The sequence below is a fragment of the Notothenia coriiceps genome, unplaced genomic scaffold (assembly GCF_000735185.1).
Source record: "Notothenia coriiceps isolate Sejong01 unplaced genomic scaffold, NC01 NC01_scaffold00016867, whole genome shotgun sequence".
Taxonomy (NCBI): Eukaryota; Metazoa; Chordata; class Actinopteri; order Perciformes; family Nototheniidae; genus Notothenia; species Notothenia coriiceps.
Genome location: NW_011349568.1, coordinates 37364 through 55267, shown reverse-complemented (window position 1 = coordinate 55267; position 17904 = coordinate 37364). Strand labels below are relative to the sequence as shown.

The following is a 17904-nucleotide window of genomic DNA, read 5'->3' as shown; positions in this document are numbered from 1 at the left end:
TGTGTGTGTGTGTGTGTGTGTGTGTGTGTGTGTGTGTGTGTGTGTGTGTGTGTGTGTGTGTGTGTGTGAGTGTGTGTATGTCTCTCTGTGTGTGAGTGTGAGTTTGTGTGTGTGTGTGTGTGTGTGTGTGTGTGTGTGTGTGTGTGTGTGTGTGTGTGTGTGTGTGTGTCTGTATACAAGACAGAGAGAGGTGGGCAGACAGGGATAATTCGTGTGAGGAAAATTAAAGCGCTGGCAGCTCGTCCATCACACAGATTCAATTCAATGGAAAGATAAAAATGTCAATGTTCCCCGTGCTCAGAGCCACCGTCGACAGTGATGAAACTTTCTCCCTCTCCCTGTCCTCCAGCTCCCCCCCCCTTCTGCTCTCTCAACTCTAGATTTTCATTCTCACTCGATACTCTCCGAGCCATCATCTTCCTCTGCTATCCTTCCTGGCTGATGTTATCCTCCCCTAGTTCTCCATCATTCTTTGCTTCATCTTATTTTACTTTTATTACCTTTTTTTTCTATCGCTGAATAACACCTTCCTCGAGGAACATGTGGGAGACCGTTTTGTGAGGGGGGGAGATGATTAAGGGAGGGAGGTACCGAGCTACGGTGGCTGGCCTGAACTCACAGACATAAATTCAGTTTCAAGGATTGTGCTGAACCATAAGCTCTTTCCTTATACACAGCGGAAGAGTTAAAATACAGAGGAATGAAGTTATTTGGGCAGAAATGCTTTTTAATGTCATCATATATATTCTATATGCTGCTTAAAAATCCAGTCATGTCCAACCTGTAGCCTTTAAACAACGCTTATCCACTTGTGTTTCAATAACACTATTACATATACAAATGTATAGTGCAGTTTTTGTTTTCGTTGCAATATTTTTTTTATATATGTATCAATATACATGCAACATACATGGTCCATGCCTATATAAGGACTACTTTCCCATATATGGAAATGTATGATCCAGTATCTTGTATTATATTTACCAATATATTACAATATATTTTCGTTTCATAAGGGCCACCCCCCTCCCCCACCCCGTCCCCAGAACTACACATGCTGGCTATTGTGTGTTTCGCAACATGTTCACTCAGAATATATGCTATAAACTGTTAGCATTTCAAGCTAAAGGGTGTTTTATTTTTACTATTTAAAATTATTTTTGAGGGGATTGATTATTAAAAAATGTATTTTCTTTTATGATATATTGTACATCAATCTTCATTTTGACCATGAGTCTCTAATCACAACGAACTTTGGACTCCTGTCTATAAACGGTTACCATCTCAAGCTAAATGGTGATTTTAACCTTGTAAGAGTCTAAAAATATATTTTTCCTGAGTAGTTTAAAGAGTAAAAACGACCTGGTATGTACAAATAAATAAATCAGGGGAAAGGGGCTGGCTACGATGGAAAGTCGAGAAAAATCGAAATCTAACAAACTTTATTTTTCTCTCATGATTAATATTGCGCTAACCTTCATTAAGAAGTCTCGGTCGTCTTTAACCACACACTGTCAGGTTGATGATAATGTGGCACCAGGCTTACAGGCGTTTCCCTTGTAACCCTCCACTTGCTCCTAACACCACCCCCCCTCCTTCTGATGCCGTCTTGCTTGGCATCGCCACCTGGCAGCAGGCCTGGCACTGTCGTCTGGAGCCGTCTGCCGACACACGCAAGGTCACCCCGACACGAGCAGGGGGTCCACCTTCTGTGAGACTGAGTATAGGGTGTCTAAGAGTTGCTGTCCGAGTGCATTCTTGTTTTTATTCATATCGGTTTTTGTTTGTCACTTTCCATGTGCATAATTTGTGCAGGAAATTATGCACAAGCATGCATTTTTGGTGTGTGTGTGTTTTGTGTGTGTGTGGAGAGGCAGAGACTCCCTGCTGGCCCCAGATGGCCAGCCTCTCCTTCCTCAATAGCCCTGACCAGTTTCATTAGACAAAGTCATCGCCGAGGACACAGAGACAAGCAATCGACACACTGCACAAAATGACGAAACCAGAAAAAGAGATCACAGATCAACCAAAAGCAACCGAGCAAAGATGGCTGGAAATACACCGATAATAGTTATTCACTCCTCTACTCCATTCAGAAAACCAATTTGAGCTGTTTTGACTTGTTACGCATTCACCACTAGATGGCTCTCCAACTCAAATTTTCTCCCCTGTTGTGAGCTTTTGTGAGTGTCGAAAAAGATGGCTGCTGTGATCCGTCTAACCATGATTAATGGCCCCATTCAAAGGTAAGGAGCTCAGAGGATAACTTCTTTTACTGTAAGCCACAGAGCTGTGGCATGGGGAGCGCTCTCTGCTCTCACTCTAGCAGAAAGATGAGGTAAATAGCGGCGGGAAGACAGGAGGCGGAGAGGGATGGAGCTATGGAGGCTGTCTGCATTTGCTTATTATCAATATATGTAGTATAACTAATCACTTATCAGTATGTATGTGTACAAACGTGTATGCACACAATCTGGTGTAAAAATGATGGTGTGTGTTGATGTCATGTGATGGGGCCTCTGTGAGTTCTGTGCGGTCACACCTCTTCCAATTACTTTATCAAGTCTGACTGCCTGCGTGTATGTGTGTGTGTTTGAGAGTGTGTGTGTGTGTGTGTGTGTGTGTGTGTGTGTGTGTGTGTGTGTGTGTGTGTGTGTGTGTGTGTGTGTGTTCACACAGCCCCCGGGGTGCAATGATGGGAGCAGACGCCTGCTCTTTCACTCTCGGCAGGTGAGAACATATTCATCACTGAGGCCTGCCAAGCCTGGCGACACCCTGACTGTTATTGCCAGTCTGCATCACGGCTGCCCTTTGTCTGGCTTTTACAGTGGATATACTCGTCAAAGTATGAAAAGAAACAAGCGACTAAAAGCAGCAGTGTGTGAGGAAATAGTAACAGCTTTGATTTCACTCCGACTTTGTTTCTGTAAACAACAAAAGGTCACAGTATTCTCAGAAAATAGACAGGTTTTTTAATAAATAATAAATCAACAGTCACTGACAGGATTGCCCCCAAAGCTGATATGTGTTTGCATTATGTAATGTTGGCTTAAGACTTCATTCAGTGGTAACAATTAAGCTAACCCCTCTGGGATTAAAACAACCACGATGAGATCTGTGCTCGACCCTTACACAGCCATGTGGGAGGAGCAGGGGGTTCTGGGTAAAAACAGTGTTAATACTCACACTCCTTCGACATCCCGACTTCCAGGCACTTCTGCAGCCGACAGTACTGGCAGCGGTTGCGGGTGACTTTGTTGATGATGCAGTTCTTCTCCCGGTGACAAGTGTACACCATGTTCTTCTGGATGCTTCTCCGGAAGAAGCCCTGCGAGACAAAAAAAAGACGGAGATGAGACGAGGAGAGAGGACAGGTGTTTGGCGGAGGGGGCGGCTGGCAGAAGAAGTGTGAGGACAAAAGTAAATAGAGCAGATAAACAGCCAAATGAAATGTGCTTTTCCTGTTGTGTGTGTTGCTATGTACTCATTCTTTCATTCTGTGCTTCCTGCAAACTCTTTCCGCATATGTTGCTCATGTACACAATGTTCCTTTCCATCCTGTTCTTTAGAAAACACTCACTTACTTGCAAGGCTAAAAGATGGATATTAAAATGAGGCTGTGCAGAAGGGCAACAGCAATTAAATGGCAATAAACTCACAAACAGTCGAGTCCTTTAAAGGCTCATTGCATCACATAATGTGGACGGAGACTAATAGTTAGTAAACATCTCATGAGGTCGCCCACCTGCTCAGTGACGGACACCACTGATATTATTATTTTGGAGATGTTTGAGGTCCAAAGGGCTTTTTTTGGGCAAAACACACAGGGTTACTCGGTGCCATATAAACGTGGCCTAGTTTACACAGCCAGAAATAAGAGACTCTATATCCAGGCCAAGCAATTATTATTAGAGAGAAAGAGAGAACATAGCGTTCAAAACAGGAATCCCTCTTTTCCTTTATTCCCCTTTTCAATCCGAGAGGATCAAAGGAAACTGAACAATTATTCGGCGCTCATCGCTGGTCGCTGAAATGAGAGATCTTTGGGGAGGCTAGCTTTGTTTTGATTGCACAAAAGCAAGAGAGCAAAGTACCCCTCATAGATAAGATAAAAAGACATACCATGCAACCCCAATAAATCAATGTTCACCTCTGTGACCTCAGCGTGTCAAAATGAAAAAAAAAGGTTAATGCAAATCTACTGAGTACTCAGCAAAGCATGGCTCGGAAAATACGGGTCAATACGAGTATCGATGGGACACAGTGGGGTGTGTTTTTGGGTGGGTGGGGCTAGCTAGTAAGAGAGGGAGGTGGGGCGGAGTGTGGTGTGGGAGTTGCCAGGGAGCCCCATCCCATGCCAAGGGATTAGCTCTGCTAGCCGACAGATGGCTGGTGGACCTAAGCCCGCAATTTGTCCCTACCGGATCACCGGCCCCTCCTCACATCTCTGTCCACCGCCGCGGAGTGGAAGTGATAGCGATGAACCAAGAAGAGGAAATGTGTACGGTTTGTCTCGTACCTGTTCTATAGTTTCGATTACACTTCCAGCTGGTAGAGGCAATCCTCAGAGGGTCACCTCAGCTAACCCTTGTCTGGATTTCATCAAGGCCTACAGCTTCTTTGCACGTAAAAAACGCCCTGCTTTTCACGCATCATTTCTGGCCTAGGAATAAAAGGTTTGGTACCTCCTTCTCTGAGCTGTGAAGAATTAACGGCAAAGCGGAGACAACCAAGCTCGTAGTTTGCCACTAAGTCTCTGTGCTGATGCTGAGGGATAAGTGCGTGGTCTTTGTGTGAGCCTGTGCATGTGTTTATCATGTCCCCTTTGATCCGCCGTTGCCCTGACCCTGACCTCGGTGTCACAGGGTATTGACCCGCTCCCCCCTCCCGCACCACGAGGCTCAGGTGCCCTCTCGCAGCCCCTCCCTATTGGCTGCCGCTGCCGGCTCATGGGCTAGTCGATTGTTCCCGCCCCTCCCCCCCCCCTCTCCTTTTAAGAGTCATTGCTTCCTGTGGCCCTTAAGCCTCTTTTTGTATCACCGCTTAATCCACCCGGCGACAAGAGCCCTCAGCGGGCCTGTCAGCCACCCTGCAGCGCTCAGAGGAGATGAGAGCCTCAAGAAAAGGGGGACAGGGAGAGGGTGGGGGTGAAAAAGAGAGGTGAACGGCAACAGTACACACATGATTGCGTGTGTCATGTGCTCTCAAATTCACGCCTGTCTACCTGGTTTGCATTATGGGCCTCCTCGTGCCTTTTATGAGTACTTTGCATCTGTGTGAGGAAATTCTTTATCAAGAGGCAAGAAAGGGGGGCGAAGAGGGGTTGGCGAGTTCACAGGGAAGCACAGGAATCCTCTCTTACGTGACTTTCACACTGTGCCCAGATTAAGAGTGCGTTCCCAGCCTCCCGCTGCGTGCATGCATGAGTGTGCGCCTCTATTAGGAAGCAGCTAGGGCTAAAGCCCGCACATTAGCAAAGACTGATGCTGGAAAACGCAGCAAATAGCCCACATTCTTGCTAGAAGCGGCGGTTGGGGGATTTCGGAAATATGGTCGCTTCTCTCGCATCGCAGGAAGAAAGATGGCCTGCTGCGCTCTGCTTGCCTCCAAGACAAAAACATAAACATGAGGGGGCGGGCATGCATATTTAATGTTAAAGTGTTAATATCTGGAGGGGGAAAGGAGTGCAATGCCGGTGAGTATACGCGGGCGGCAGAACTTAAACAACAAACGAACGAGCTGCTGTCTCCAAGTAGCAGAGCGCAACTTCCCCCTCCTGTTTCCTCTGTTCGCTGCAGCCCCCAGGAAATGCCTTTGTAGTTTGGCACGCAGCAGCAAAGCCGGCGCTGCTAACCCCCGATTTACCCCAGTCTCAGATGAGACATTCATATACATTCACATGCCTGTACTGTTGAATTATTAAGTACGCTGTGCCAAGTCATCTCCTCTGAAGTCAGATATAGAAAAGGCATCCTGAATTTTTCAAATTAGCACTGCGGCTGTTTAGTGGGCGGACAGAAGGTTCATGGACAGGGGACGAGCTGCTGACGCTAGCTAGCGGTTAAACAGGGGATATTTTTGTAGTTTAGCCAACATTCCTAATGATTATAATAGCACTAACGGACTGAATTGTTGCGTTTAATCCTGGATTAGAGTTTAAACCTTCCAGGGCGCAGAGAGCATGTCATCAACTGGTGATAAAACTTCTCAATCCAATTGTGTGTCATTCTTATAAAACAGTGTCTGAATTAAGACAGCCCTATCCGTAATGCACATAGCCCGGAAAAGCTAATTACAGTGTCAATTGTGAGTACATTTCTGAGCCGTCAGAGAGAACAATGCGGTGATCAGGAAGGACAAACACCTAATTACTCAAGTTTACAGTTCCTCTTTTGTTTACACTCCACCAATGTTTATCACACTGTGGCAGAGTCTTTACCTACGAATAACAAGTGTTATATTGTGGTTTTTAATGTGTTTTAAATGCCTCATTTGTCTTTAATAGACCTTAATCACAAAATGTTACATAAAGGTGTTAAGTGACCAATGGCTACTACAACTACACAACCTCTGCTTGAGTTGATATGAGGTCGATGTAACACCGACACTAACCGCATAACACATTTCATGCTTCTATATTAGTCTAACACATACAGACGGCTATTTAGACCCTCCAGAAAAACGCGATTCTGCGATCGCAGAATTTACCGCATAATCAGCAAAATGGCGCAGATTTTTAAAAAGCCGCATAATCCCCGCATTTTTCCACACAAAGTTGAGAATAAAAAAAGTTAACTCGTCTTGACGTGAAGTAGTGATGATGATGACGCGACGTCATCAGATCGCGCACCACAGAAGGTAAACAACACCGTAGAGTGAACGTGTGGAACTCACACGACGAACATTTCTGCTAAAAACCGGGCAAAGCAGTACCCCGATGTCTTTCAAGAAAGTGGGGGGAAACTATTCTGCACCCCGTGCAACTGTGTGTAGGAGCATAAGTCTTAGAGAAAATCGGCGGTGACGACCCACTTTGATTCATCCAATGCTTTCTGCTGCTGCGGACAAGAAAGCCAAACAACTCAAGTTCACCGAGGCATCAACCTCCAAAACCCTTTCGAGGGCTACAAGAAACGAAGTGAGTAGCCTACAAGATTGAAGATTGTCAGATAACGAACGAGTAAATGAAAACAGAATGAGGCGGAGAAGTGTGTGTGAGTGTGTGTGTGTGTGTGTGTGTGTGTGAGAGAGAGTGTGATTAAAATAGCTCAATTGCTTTTAAAATAAATAAACATTGAATGTGTTTAATTGAATAGGAAAGGGGTTTAACGTTAGTGGCACGTTGTGTGTGAGAGAGAATAAATAAGACAGCCCAATATTTAAAAAAAATATTATTTTTCGCAACTTTCCGCATATTTCGCAACTTCCCGCAATTTCACCGCATAAAATCACATAAAAACCCCGCATGTTTAATGGCATAATCAAGGATTTTAGCCCGCGTTTTTCTGGAGGGTCTAGCTATTAGACAATGAGGAGCAAGGGGAAACAATAAAAGCACCTTGGGGCTTAAATAACTTCTGCACACCTTTTGAAATCAAAATGAATGCTTTTAAAAACATGTAAGCACCTGAAATAAAAAAAGGTCAAAAAAGTAAGGTTTCCCACGGCCACATTTCCTGCCTGTGCCTGTTTTGAAACACGGGTTAAGAAACACAACTTTGAAATCAGATTACGTTGGAAAGTTTCATCACAGATCATGATGACACTGATTTATCTAGTGTCGATAGGGAGGGTTAGATTTCCAGTAACCTGATAAAAACTGAGTATGGAATTTTATGCAAAAATAAGGTTGATAGGAATTTATTTAAAAAAAAACAAGATATCAGAAATCTAGAGGATGTCATTAGCAGATATTTAAAGAATCCGCAGGAGCTCATGGAGCAGAACAACCAGCAGCGGTTTGGCCGACCCTATAAAACAGCACAGGGGTCAGCTTTTACTAACTTAGTTAACTTTTTATAAGTCTCGCTTTGGGAGCAGGTTGAGTTTCATGGAGCTCAGTCAGAGGGTTTGTGTTAAAGGGTTAAGTGTTTGTCTGTATGAATCCTTGCTTTCCTGTGCCCTTTGTGCATTCTTTACCCATTTCCCCTCCCCCCTATGTGAGCTGACCGTCTTTTTTTGGTGTCAATGAGTTCAACCGTGGCCCCTATACCCCATCAGCCTAATCTGCAGCCCCTTCAACCATCCCCCACTTCCCTCTTTATAGCTTTCTAATGCATCCCAGAGCACCGTCTGCTCTCTTTATCTCACTCAGAGCAATCTTTGTATAATTTTGTCTGCATTTCCACATCCTTTTTAAGTTCCTTCCCTTCCTTGTTGTTTTTTTAGCTAGCTTCTTTAGTAAGGTTTTTTCTCTCTGCTCTACCCCCTTTCCTTCCTGCACATATGGCAGCACACACACACCCCAGTATTGGCTGCACAGTCGATAAGTCAAAGGGTCTAGCAGGCACCTGTCACCCACAGCACCACCCTGCCTGCCTGCCTTCATCAAACCACTCCCTACTTCTGCTACACACAGTCTGTTGTTGGGAGAAAAAACGATATTTTCTGTTTGGGTTAACACTCCTCAAATCCTATGTCTGTGAATTCAAGAACCCATGATATCTATGCAAAAGACCAAACAAGATGGTTTACTCTTTTACTAAAGTATTTATCCATCTATCAATCTAAATGACTGACTTTGTGGATGTATGAGATTCACACCTGGCTGTTGGATTACATTAGATTCCACACGTTATCCCCTGAAGTTACACAACTCTGGCTCTGCGCCTTGGGAGAAGCGAGATAAAGACGACTGTGTGCTCATTCTAGCAGGAAAGCATGCACGCAGCAACTATCAACTGATAATGGAGCAGATGGGGGGGGGGGGGTATAAGGCCTCTTCAGACCCTGTATAACATGGCTGTATTGATACCATGTGGACACGTAAGCAGAGTTGATATGAGCGAATCTACAAGGCTGACAAAGTTTCACACTTTCCGTACTAGACGCCATCATAAACTCTTTACAATGTGCCAGAGGTTGTGAAAGAGGCATGTCAGCCAGGACAAATTGATGATTAGGTAACTTGATAACGAAGTCACATTCACATCTATCGTTTCTTATTCATATCTATATATTTAGACACCATACTCTACCCTGCTGTTTAAGCATCATATTTCATTTGAGTTTTACCATGCAGCACATCATGCACTTTTTTCTGAGACAGGAATTTTGTTACGTTTCTCAAAAAAAGATTGATGCTAGTTTTATATCTCATATGTTTGTTTATATGTATAGTTTCTTAATATGTAGGTGTGGAGAGCTGAGCGCAGTGCAACTGCCCGTTATACTGTACATATGACAATCAAATATCTTCAATCTTGAATCAAATGATGAAGTTTTGACCCAACATTAAATTCCAGCGTTAAACCTCGAAAAACCCCAAAAGAATGTGAAATACTCAAAATGACGTGCCTAATCATTTTCATCATCTGAGTTTAGCCTGTGAAGTTCCCCCCCCCACCCTTATAAATCACACGAAGGTTACAGGATTGACGAAACATCTTGCTTGCTTGGCAGATTCACAGGAAGGCCGGAGTCTCACCTTGCAGCCTTCACAGGCGCTGACACCATAGTGGTACCCTGAGGACTTGTCCTGGCACACAAAGCAGGGCTTGTAGATGCGGGGCGGCGGTGGAGGCGAGGGCGGGCTTGGCACTATCTCTTCGGAGCTGGTACTCTGGGTCTCTATCGCTGTGGAGAGGAAAGAGCAACAAGAAAGAGAGGGGGGGGGGGGGGGGGGGTTAGTGAACACTATCAGATGGAGCGCTGACAGACACGAGGCCTTAATCGATATCAGTTGGACAAACACAGAATCGCACACACACACAGATCTTAAACAACTCGGACTGCTGACAACATCCAATACAAATCACCAGGGGAACTTAATGGATTTGTGTTGAAAGATACAAAAACTGCAAAGGACAAGGACAACTTTTTGGTTTATAGATCTACTAAAGGAAAGACTTAGAACAAACACACACTCATCAAACAGCGGTAATACAATCTCTGCAGATGTTTTTTTTTAAATGTACTGCTTAAATTATGTCTACGTGTTACATCGAGGGTCCAAAGACAGGTTTCTCCTCTTATACACGCCATTGTGCTTTCATGTATTTATAGAAAGTAGAAATACTGGCTTCTTAACGTACAAGGTGATGTCTGTTAAAAAAGATTAAAGATCCCCACAAATAGTGTTTAAAATTAAATTATATTTAAGAGGCTGAAACAACGTGTCAATTTATCGACAGAAAAGCATGTGCTCTTCTGCAGGGCTAAGCATAATTATCAATGCTTCTGACCAAGAAAGACATAACTTTGTTTACTCTCCCCGACCGAACACACACCTCAGTCCCTCTTATTCAATATCCAGTAAACAGAGAGAGGCCGCTCCGTCTTCATCCAATAAGCACTAATATGACAACCCGAACAACATGCAGGCTCCTGTATTCTGTGGGCTTGTGCATAGTAAACAAAGGCAGTCCAGGATTGTGGGGAAGTCACCTGCTGTTTGCCTCGTGTAATATGTATTGGACTTTGACCTCAATATCCTGTGTGTTACAAAACAAAGCTCTTTAATCAAACATAAAAACACACAGTCACAGCGGTGACCTGCACCCTGGGGCCTATGGCTGACTAAATAAGTACATAATCCCTTTTTTTCAACGGTGGATTTATGAGCTAGCATGTGTGCCCCAATTGCATGATGTTTTGTAAAGTTAGAATTCCTGAGCTTAGATATCCAAACAAAGTTAAACCTTCAATTTTTTCCATTAAAACGGACCATTGTTTTTGGCTGTCACACAGATTCAACAGCTTTTTCTATTTACAGTGCACACATTACATTTTGACACTTTTATCCAAAGTGACTGGCAATAGGTGCATTCAATTATGAGGATACAAACTCCAAAAAAGCTAATTGTCCTTAAATAAATTAGCTTAAAATAAGACAAACCTTCCTAAGTGCTACAAACAGATTGTAGGTGCAGTCTAAACCTGTGTTTTCAGTCTGTGATGTAAGATGTGTTGACTACTTTCTGCTTCACTGATTTCAATTGACAGTTTGGGAGTTCCACTTATTCGGAGCAACGATAACATCTTGTATTGAGGGGAACTCTAAGGGAGAAGCAAGCTGATTGGCCGAAGCAGAGCGAAGTGCTTGGGTGTATGATTTGACCATATCCTGGATGTAGGAAGAGCTAGGAAGTCCAGCTAGTGAGCTAAATCCTTCCACATACAGGAATATGTGGTCATCCTTGCTCCACCCAGCATCATCAGCTCAACAGCAGAGGGATTGGGAAGGTTGACAAGGAGCTCAGCGTGTAAATAAGCCATCTATATTTAACAGATTGGGCTGGTTCAGCAGGCCGTAGTGCAGCTGGCAACACACACTCCATGTGACGGCACCGTGGACAAACACTTCCTGACACTGCACACACACCTCTAATCAAGCTGCACACTGGGCAATATTAAGCCAGGATGAAGTTTTTTTTTTTCACACACACACACACACACACACACACACACACACACACACACACACACACACACACACACACACACACACACACACACACACACACACACACACACACACACACACACACACACACACACACACACTTTCCTATCCTTTTATAGTGCCTGTGTGCTGGTCTCAGCTTGCCAATCTCCCTGTGAATGCAGCAAATGGTGCAGGGGAAGATTACATTCAGAATAACCAAAATAAACCAACCTGATGCCCAGATATGTTCAGGGCTTCCTGGAAAAAATAACAGATACAAGCACGGTACACCAAAACCCAACCTCTGCAAAGCCTGCCTGTTATCTCTGCCCTCGGGAAAAACACACACAGCGTAGTCAAGTGGGGTTTCAAGTGACGTGTGACAGTAAAGCTTGCATTGCAACACCTAACAGTGACACCTAATCAGAGCCGGGGATATTAAGACATTTCATTTATGAGGCCCAGATGTCATGTGCCACTTTGATGCCAGCCACAACCTTTCATGATCTCGGTGTAAATAGGTCAATGTGGGTTAGAGGGTGAAACGTGGGACCACAGCCTGGATTGACACACTTATTGAACAGAGATGCTTTTGTGAAGGAAACGTTTTTGACGGGAAGAAGGAAGGAAATGAAGTGAGGAAAGCAGGGAGGCACACAAAGACAGAAAACCGCCCTGTGTTTGAGCAATAAATAAAGAGAAACAGACAAAAACTGATGAAGTGAGACTCATCAAGTTCGCCTAAGACACACACGGCTGTCAGGTTTTTACTTACAGCTCAGAAAACTACGAATAGGAATATTTTTGAAACTAGGAAAGGAGTGATACGATTGAGACGGGGTGTTGAAATGTTCTCATAAACAAGAATTATACTATTTTCTAGCAAAGAGAGTTATGCATATGGCAGTAAGAAGACACAGTTATATTGCTGTGGTTAAAAAGAGAAAAATATGAGGTGATTTTGTGCAATAGCTAGTGAAAAAGGGCATCTTCTGCATCTCATTGCCATTTTGATTGGAGTCACTATGGGTCATGTTAGTTCATGCCACTTGGCCATGATGTCACCACACTCACATCAAACAAATTCAACTTAAACAGAGCAGCTCTTACGTAACATGGCATATTTTTCTCATTAGCAAAGAACCATTCAGAGTTTTCTGCGCTCTTCTGCTTCAGTTGATGCGGACTGATTACGGCCTTGCGTTATTAGTGTGGCCACAGGGCTATTCATCCATGTTAAAGCTTACTTCTGTAGAACGCGTAGACACGTATGTGCCACACACATTTGCGAGTAAACATGAAAATGGCACTCATGCCTACATATTCATAAGGGTTTCCCGGAGTCATTTAAAAAGCTTCAACGCTTGGACACACAGCGCGTAAACACACACACACAGAATGCACAGTCTTAATGAGAGCACCCATGGAAATCTGGAACACGAGGACAAGAGTCTGTGAGGGGGCTGGCGACTGTAATTAAATACAATGGCTGGCTTCTGGAGCCCTGTCAGGCTGAGGCATGGAGCGAGACAATGGCAGGCCTGTGGACAGCGAGGCTCGGCAGAGAGGGCAGAGCTACTTAGCCCCTCAGCAGCCCTCGCCCGGGCACTATTCAACACCAGCCTGCATCCAAGCCCTGATCAACACCAACCATCATACAAGCATGCCTATTGTGCGAAATCTACAAAATCATACGCACAAACACTGGAAGAAGTGACTCACGCTGGCCTGGAGGGCTTCCTTCCATCTCCTTGCAACGTATTAACACTGGGAATGTGTCTGGCAAAGGTTTCCGGGCCCTCAAGCAGGGATGTTGAGTAACAAAGTAGATTTACTTTGAATTTAATGTTTATTTCAATTTTTCACTATTTGTTCTTCTAATATCTGCACCTTTACCAGCTTTGATAACACTTGAATGCATCAATAATAATCAAAACATATAATATGTATTATTCTGAAATGGGCCAATCTGCAGAATAAGTAGTTTTACTTTTGGTACTTTATATTTTGATGCCAATACTTGAGTAATATTTTGATTGCAGGACTCATACATGTAACAGAGTATTCCAACACCGCTGCCCTCAACAGCCTGCAAAGACACCACGGTAACTAATACTCGAGATACAGCTAGAATATCATTCCTTTAGCCAAGGGAGGGGAACATGAAGAGACAATAACACGCCCCTACGCTGATAAATAACAAACATTGAGGAGTTACTGATAAGAAGTCTCCGGTTGGGAGGTGAAACACACATCACACCGCATTTCTTGTAAACCAAACATGAGGCTGCTTTGAAGACTGCAGCCTGGCATGTTGTCAGACCAGTCTGAGGAACACACAGGTGAATCCAAAGGCAACTAACCTGACAGCCCTAAGATGAAACATCAGGAGCCAATTTAGAGGAGGGCGTGTCAGGTAACATTTGACCATTGGCTCTGGCTGGAAACAAGCTTTTCCTGCTGATTCTCACACATTTAAAGCAATGGATGCATCAAATATCATGTTTTTAAGTTGGTATTAATTGTTCTAAGCCAGGGGTGTCAAACTCATTTTAGTTAAGGGGCCAAATATAGACACATTTGATCTTGGGGCAGTAAAATCAGAGCATAATAACCTATAAATAACCACAACTTAAAAGTGTTCCCTTTGTTTTAGTGCAAAAAGTACATTCTAAAAATGAATGAAATTACAAATTGAATTATTTTACAAACATTTCCGAACCTCTATACAAACTAAAGTGCGGAAGAAGGTTAAGTTATCCCCCTGACTTGTTAATGTATACAAAATACACTAAAGTTGAGAAAATTGCCCTTTATGTTTCTGTCATTTTAACACTTTGCAAAGTCATCCCGTGGGCCGAATGTTTGACACCCCTATACACTGTTTAGACTCTAAACAGTGTATGAGTCGGCAACAAATCAACAGCATACTTATCTGATGAAAACAATTCTGGATGACCTAGTTCTGGACTGAATGCACTGAGATCTCTCCTTTGATATTCACATATCAGACGAGTATAATAAACCCTGTGCGCATGCGAGAATCCAGATATCTTAATAGCTTAAAGCAGCACGGTGTTCTCCAACTCAGAGCCAAAGCACCGGTCATTTAATTAAGTTCAAGTGTGAGTGGTCTGTAATGCCGCTCTTCGGATTCACTTTGCATACATCATGAGCCACAAGTGCACTTAGAGAGAGGCCGCGCCCGCGCAACCACATCCTCCATAAGCAATCACAGCATGCCTGGATTTAAAACGGACAAATATGCACAAGGCTGAAATGAAATCTACTCTGATGATGAACTAACCGGAGCTGTAGTAGTGACATAAGATAGCCTGGCAAACATCAGCACTTCAAAGGCATCGAGACCACAGACCAAGACACACACACACACAGAAAGACACACACACATATATAGACAGACACAAACACACACACACATAGACAGACAGACACATATAGACACACACACACACATAGACAGACAGACAGACAGACACACACACATAGAAACACACACACACACACACACACATAGACAGACAGACAGACAGATATAGAAACACACACACACACACACACACACACACACACACACACACACACACACACTATTATCAAGCCTCCAGACTCTGCTGTCTTTGCCCAGTGCAGTTCTTGAGGTTCAGCTCTGGGTTAGTCCTCTGAGATTTGATTACCTTCATCCCCACTGGTTACTGAGCCCAGCTGTGAAGCATATTAATGAGATTTCACCATCATTAGGAGGAAGGTAACTACATTAGCAGGCTGGCTGGCCGGCTGCATTGTGGTAAAGAGAAGTGGAGAAGACGAGAGCCGAGGAGGAGAGCGCTTTCACAGCGTCTTCCACTTTGTTGAATCCTCCTCCATCACGGGCCATTGTGTTCCCATGGCTGCCATTAGGTTATTTGGACACACACACACATGCTGGCCATGTGTCAGATACATGGAGGAACATATAGAGGTCCATTTGTCTTTCCATACAGCGAGCGCACAGGAGAGGAGACACCGCACAGACCACCGTGCCACAGGCTGCCGCATTAGGGCCCACTTTGAAGTCTGCTTAAAATAATGAAGTAGGGTTGCCAATGGAACAGCCTCGGGGACGGGGGCCTCCTCGCAGAAACCCTTGGAGTTGTAGGCCAATGTATCATGCGTGTCCATAAAAACGACTGGCAGCAACGCAAGAGCTTTGATGTGCAGTGAAACAGAGCAACAAGTGAGCGGAGAGGTGCATCACTCATGCAGAGTGCTTGACTTCTGCCTAATATTCAGACTTTTTCTTTAAGTCAGGAATGTTGGGAAGCAGCAGGGAAACGATACACACACACACACACACATGCGGGAATGCTTTCTCAGCACTATTCATTTGCTGGAGGGGGAAATGGGACTGTTTCCTTGCTTACAGGGAAATCCTGCCATTCTCTCACAAAGCGTCACAACAGCTCTGCGCTGAAAATGGATGGGGGGGCTCTGCTCTCCACCTTCACACAGATTACCGACAGCCAAGCCACGCACGTCATCTGAATATGAGCATCTACCATCACGCGCTACTGACAGCTGTGAGGAGAGCGACAGTGGGGTGTGTTTGTGTTCAAACACAAGAGTGTGAACAGTTATTGGAGGGGAGAGGGGGAGGAACCTGGCGGCAGGGCAGACAGCCATAAGTGAAAACACACACACGCAGAGGAAGGAGAGCAGTGGAGGTTAACATGGGGCAGGGGGGCAGACAGCCAGCCTCACGCCTCCCGTATTCACTGTAACTGAATCCAGCCTTTCCACCCCCGACTCCCGCCACTTTCCACCTTCCCCCTTTACCTGTCCCGCTTCCTGAGTCTAACATTCTCTTTGCTCTCTAACAGGAAGTCCTTTTTAACATCTTACATCCTCCTGTCCATCCTTGCCAAAGAGATTTGTCTTTTAGAGCAGCATCACTACAGCGAAAGCTTTAAAATCTGACAGTATCAGACACAGGAATGTCACTATTAACCAAAGTAATACAACAAATTGAAACAGATAAATGACAGTATTAATTTGCCTTATAGATTGATCCTGATTCTGTTACATGAGGAGAACTCCCACTCATATCATAAATGTTATTAATCTGCACGTTCCAGTGAGGGCGAGTTACTGAGGATCCTCCTGCCTAACATACAACATGTCTAGTTTGCAATCTTCTCAATGTGAAGACAGAGCATGTCCGCTGCCACGAATAATGAGTCTCCGGGCTTTCCGAGCAATAGAACAGGAACATACTTGCTATGTTGCGCAATGACAGCGTTGGACATGATACATGGCTTCTAATGGAGTCATAACTTATTTTTTCTTATCCACACGTCTGACGCTCACAGAGTAAAAGGGAGGAAGAGCATGGATCAAGCTGAGAGCCTAATCTGATTCCAATATAATGTTCTGCTGTGCATGACACATCACTTCTACTTAACAGAGTATGTTATGGTCCACATTTCAGAGGAACGGCAGCATGCTGTTTTGCAACCATTGCAGATATTTAAGTCTTGCAGGGAGAGCAGAAATGGATGTGACAGCCTGAGTCCTTAAAGGGCTGCACAGTACGTTTGAAGGCTACGCTCACTCCAAGACTCACATTTGATGGATAGTGCTCCAAATTGAGGCCAAATAGTTCCCTCAATCTAGAGTGTTACGGCAAGAAAAACACGAACATGAGTGATGGATGAGGGTCCGAGCAGAGGCCGAAGGGCAAGGCGCTGCAGAGCAAGGAGTCTTTCTTGTCTGTTATGGCGATCCCTCCCAAACAGCAGGAAATGGTGGGCCAGAAGTGGGGAAAACACCAGGTTGTGTTTAGCAGGAGTAATTTATGGTATCTCTACATCTTGGGGAGGTGTGGAGGAGTTCAGTGTGGGTGTGTATACGAGTATGTGTAAATATGTAACATTAAATGTATGCATTCCTTCTCTTTGATTACACAAAAAGCATGAAAACGTGCAGCTCGTGCAAAACGAGTGCATCTGCCTGTTTGCATACTTGAGTGCATGTGCAGCGTATGTATGTGCACGGCAGCCTGTGCGTGTGAACATCAGCATGTTCTTGTCTAAGCGAGGCCTGGTTTTTATCAGCCCGGCGGCCCCCACCATGTTCCAGAGCCCTTCTCCAGGGGCCCAAGATAACTTCCCTCTCCACGCTGCCAGGCCTCTGGAATAACAACACACCAGGTTTTCCTATCACTGCTGCCCCAGCAAATGGAGGAGGAACTCGGAACATGTGTGGACAAACTAGGGCGCGGGGGAGGGGGAGGGAGGGGG

At 44.5% G+C, this 17904-nt stretch overlaps 1 protein-coding gene across 1 annotated transcript in view; it reads right to left on the bottom strand.

The window, feature by feature from the left end:
- LOC104949876 (retinoic acid receptor alpha-like) overlaps window positions 1–9800 on the bottom strand; it is an 18577-nt gene extending 8777 nt beyond the window's left edge. Inside the window, 2 exon segments of the mRNA XM_010776304.1 lie at window positions 3187–3328; window positions 9647–9800. Of these exon segments, the coding sequence (XP_010774606.1) occupies window positions 3187–3298 (112 nt within the window). The 5' untranslated portion in view covers window positions 3299–3328; window positions 9647–9800.
- Between the last annotated feature and the right edge of the window lie 8104 nt (window positions 9801–17904).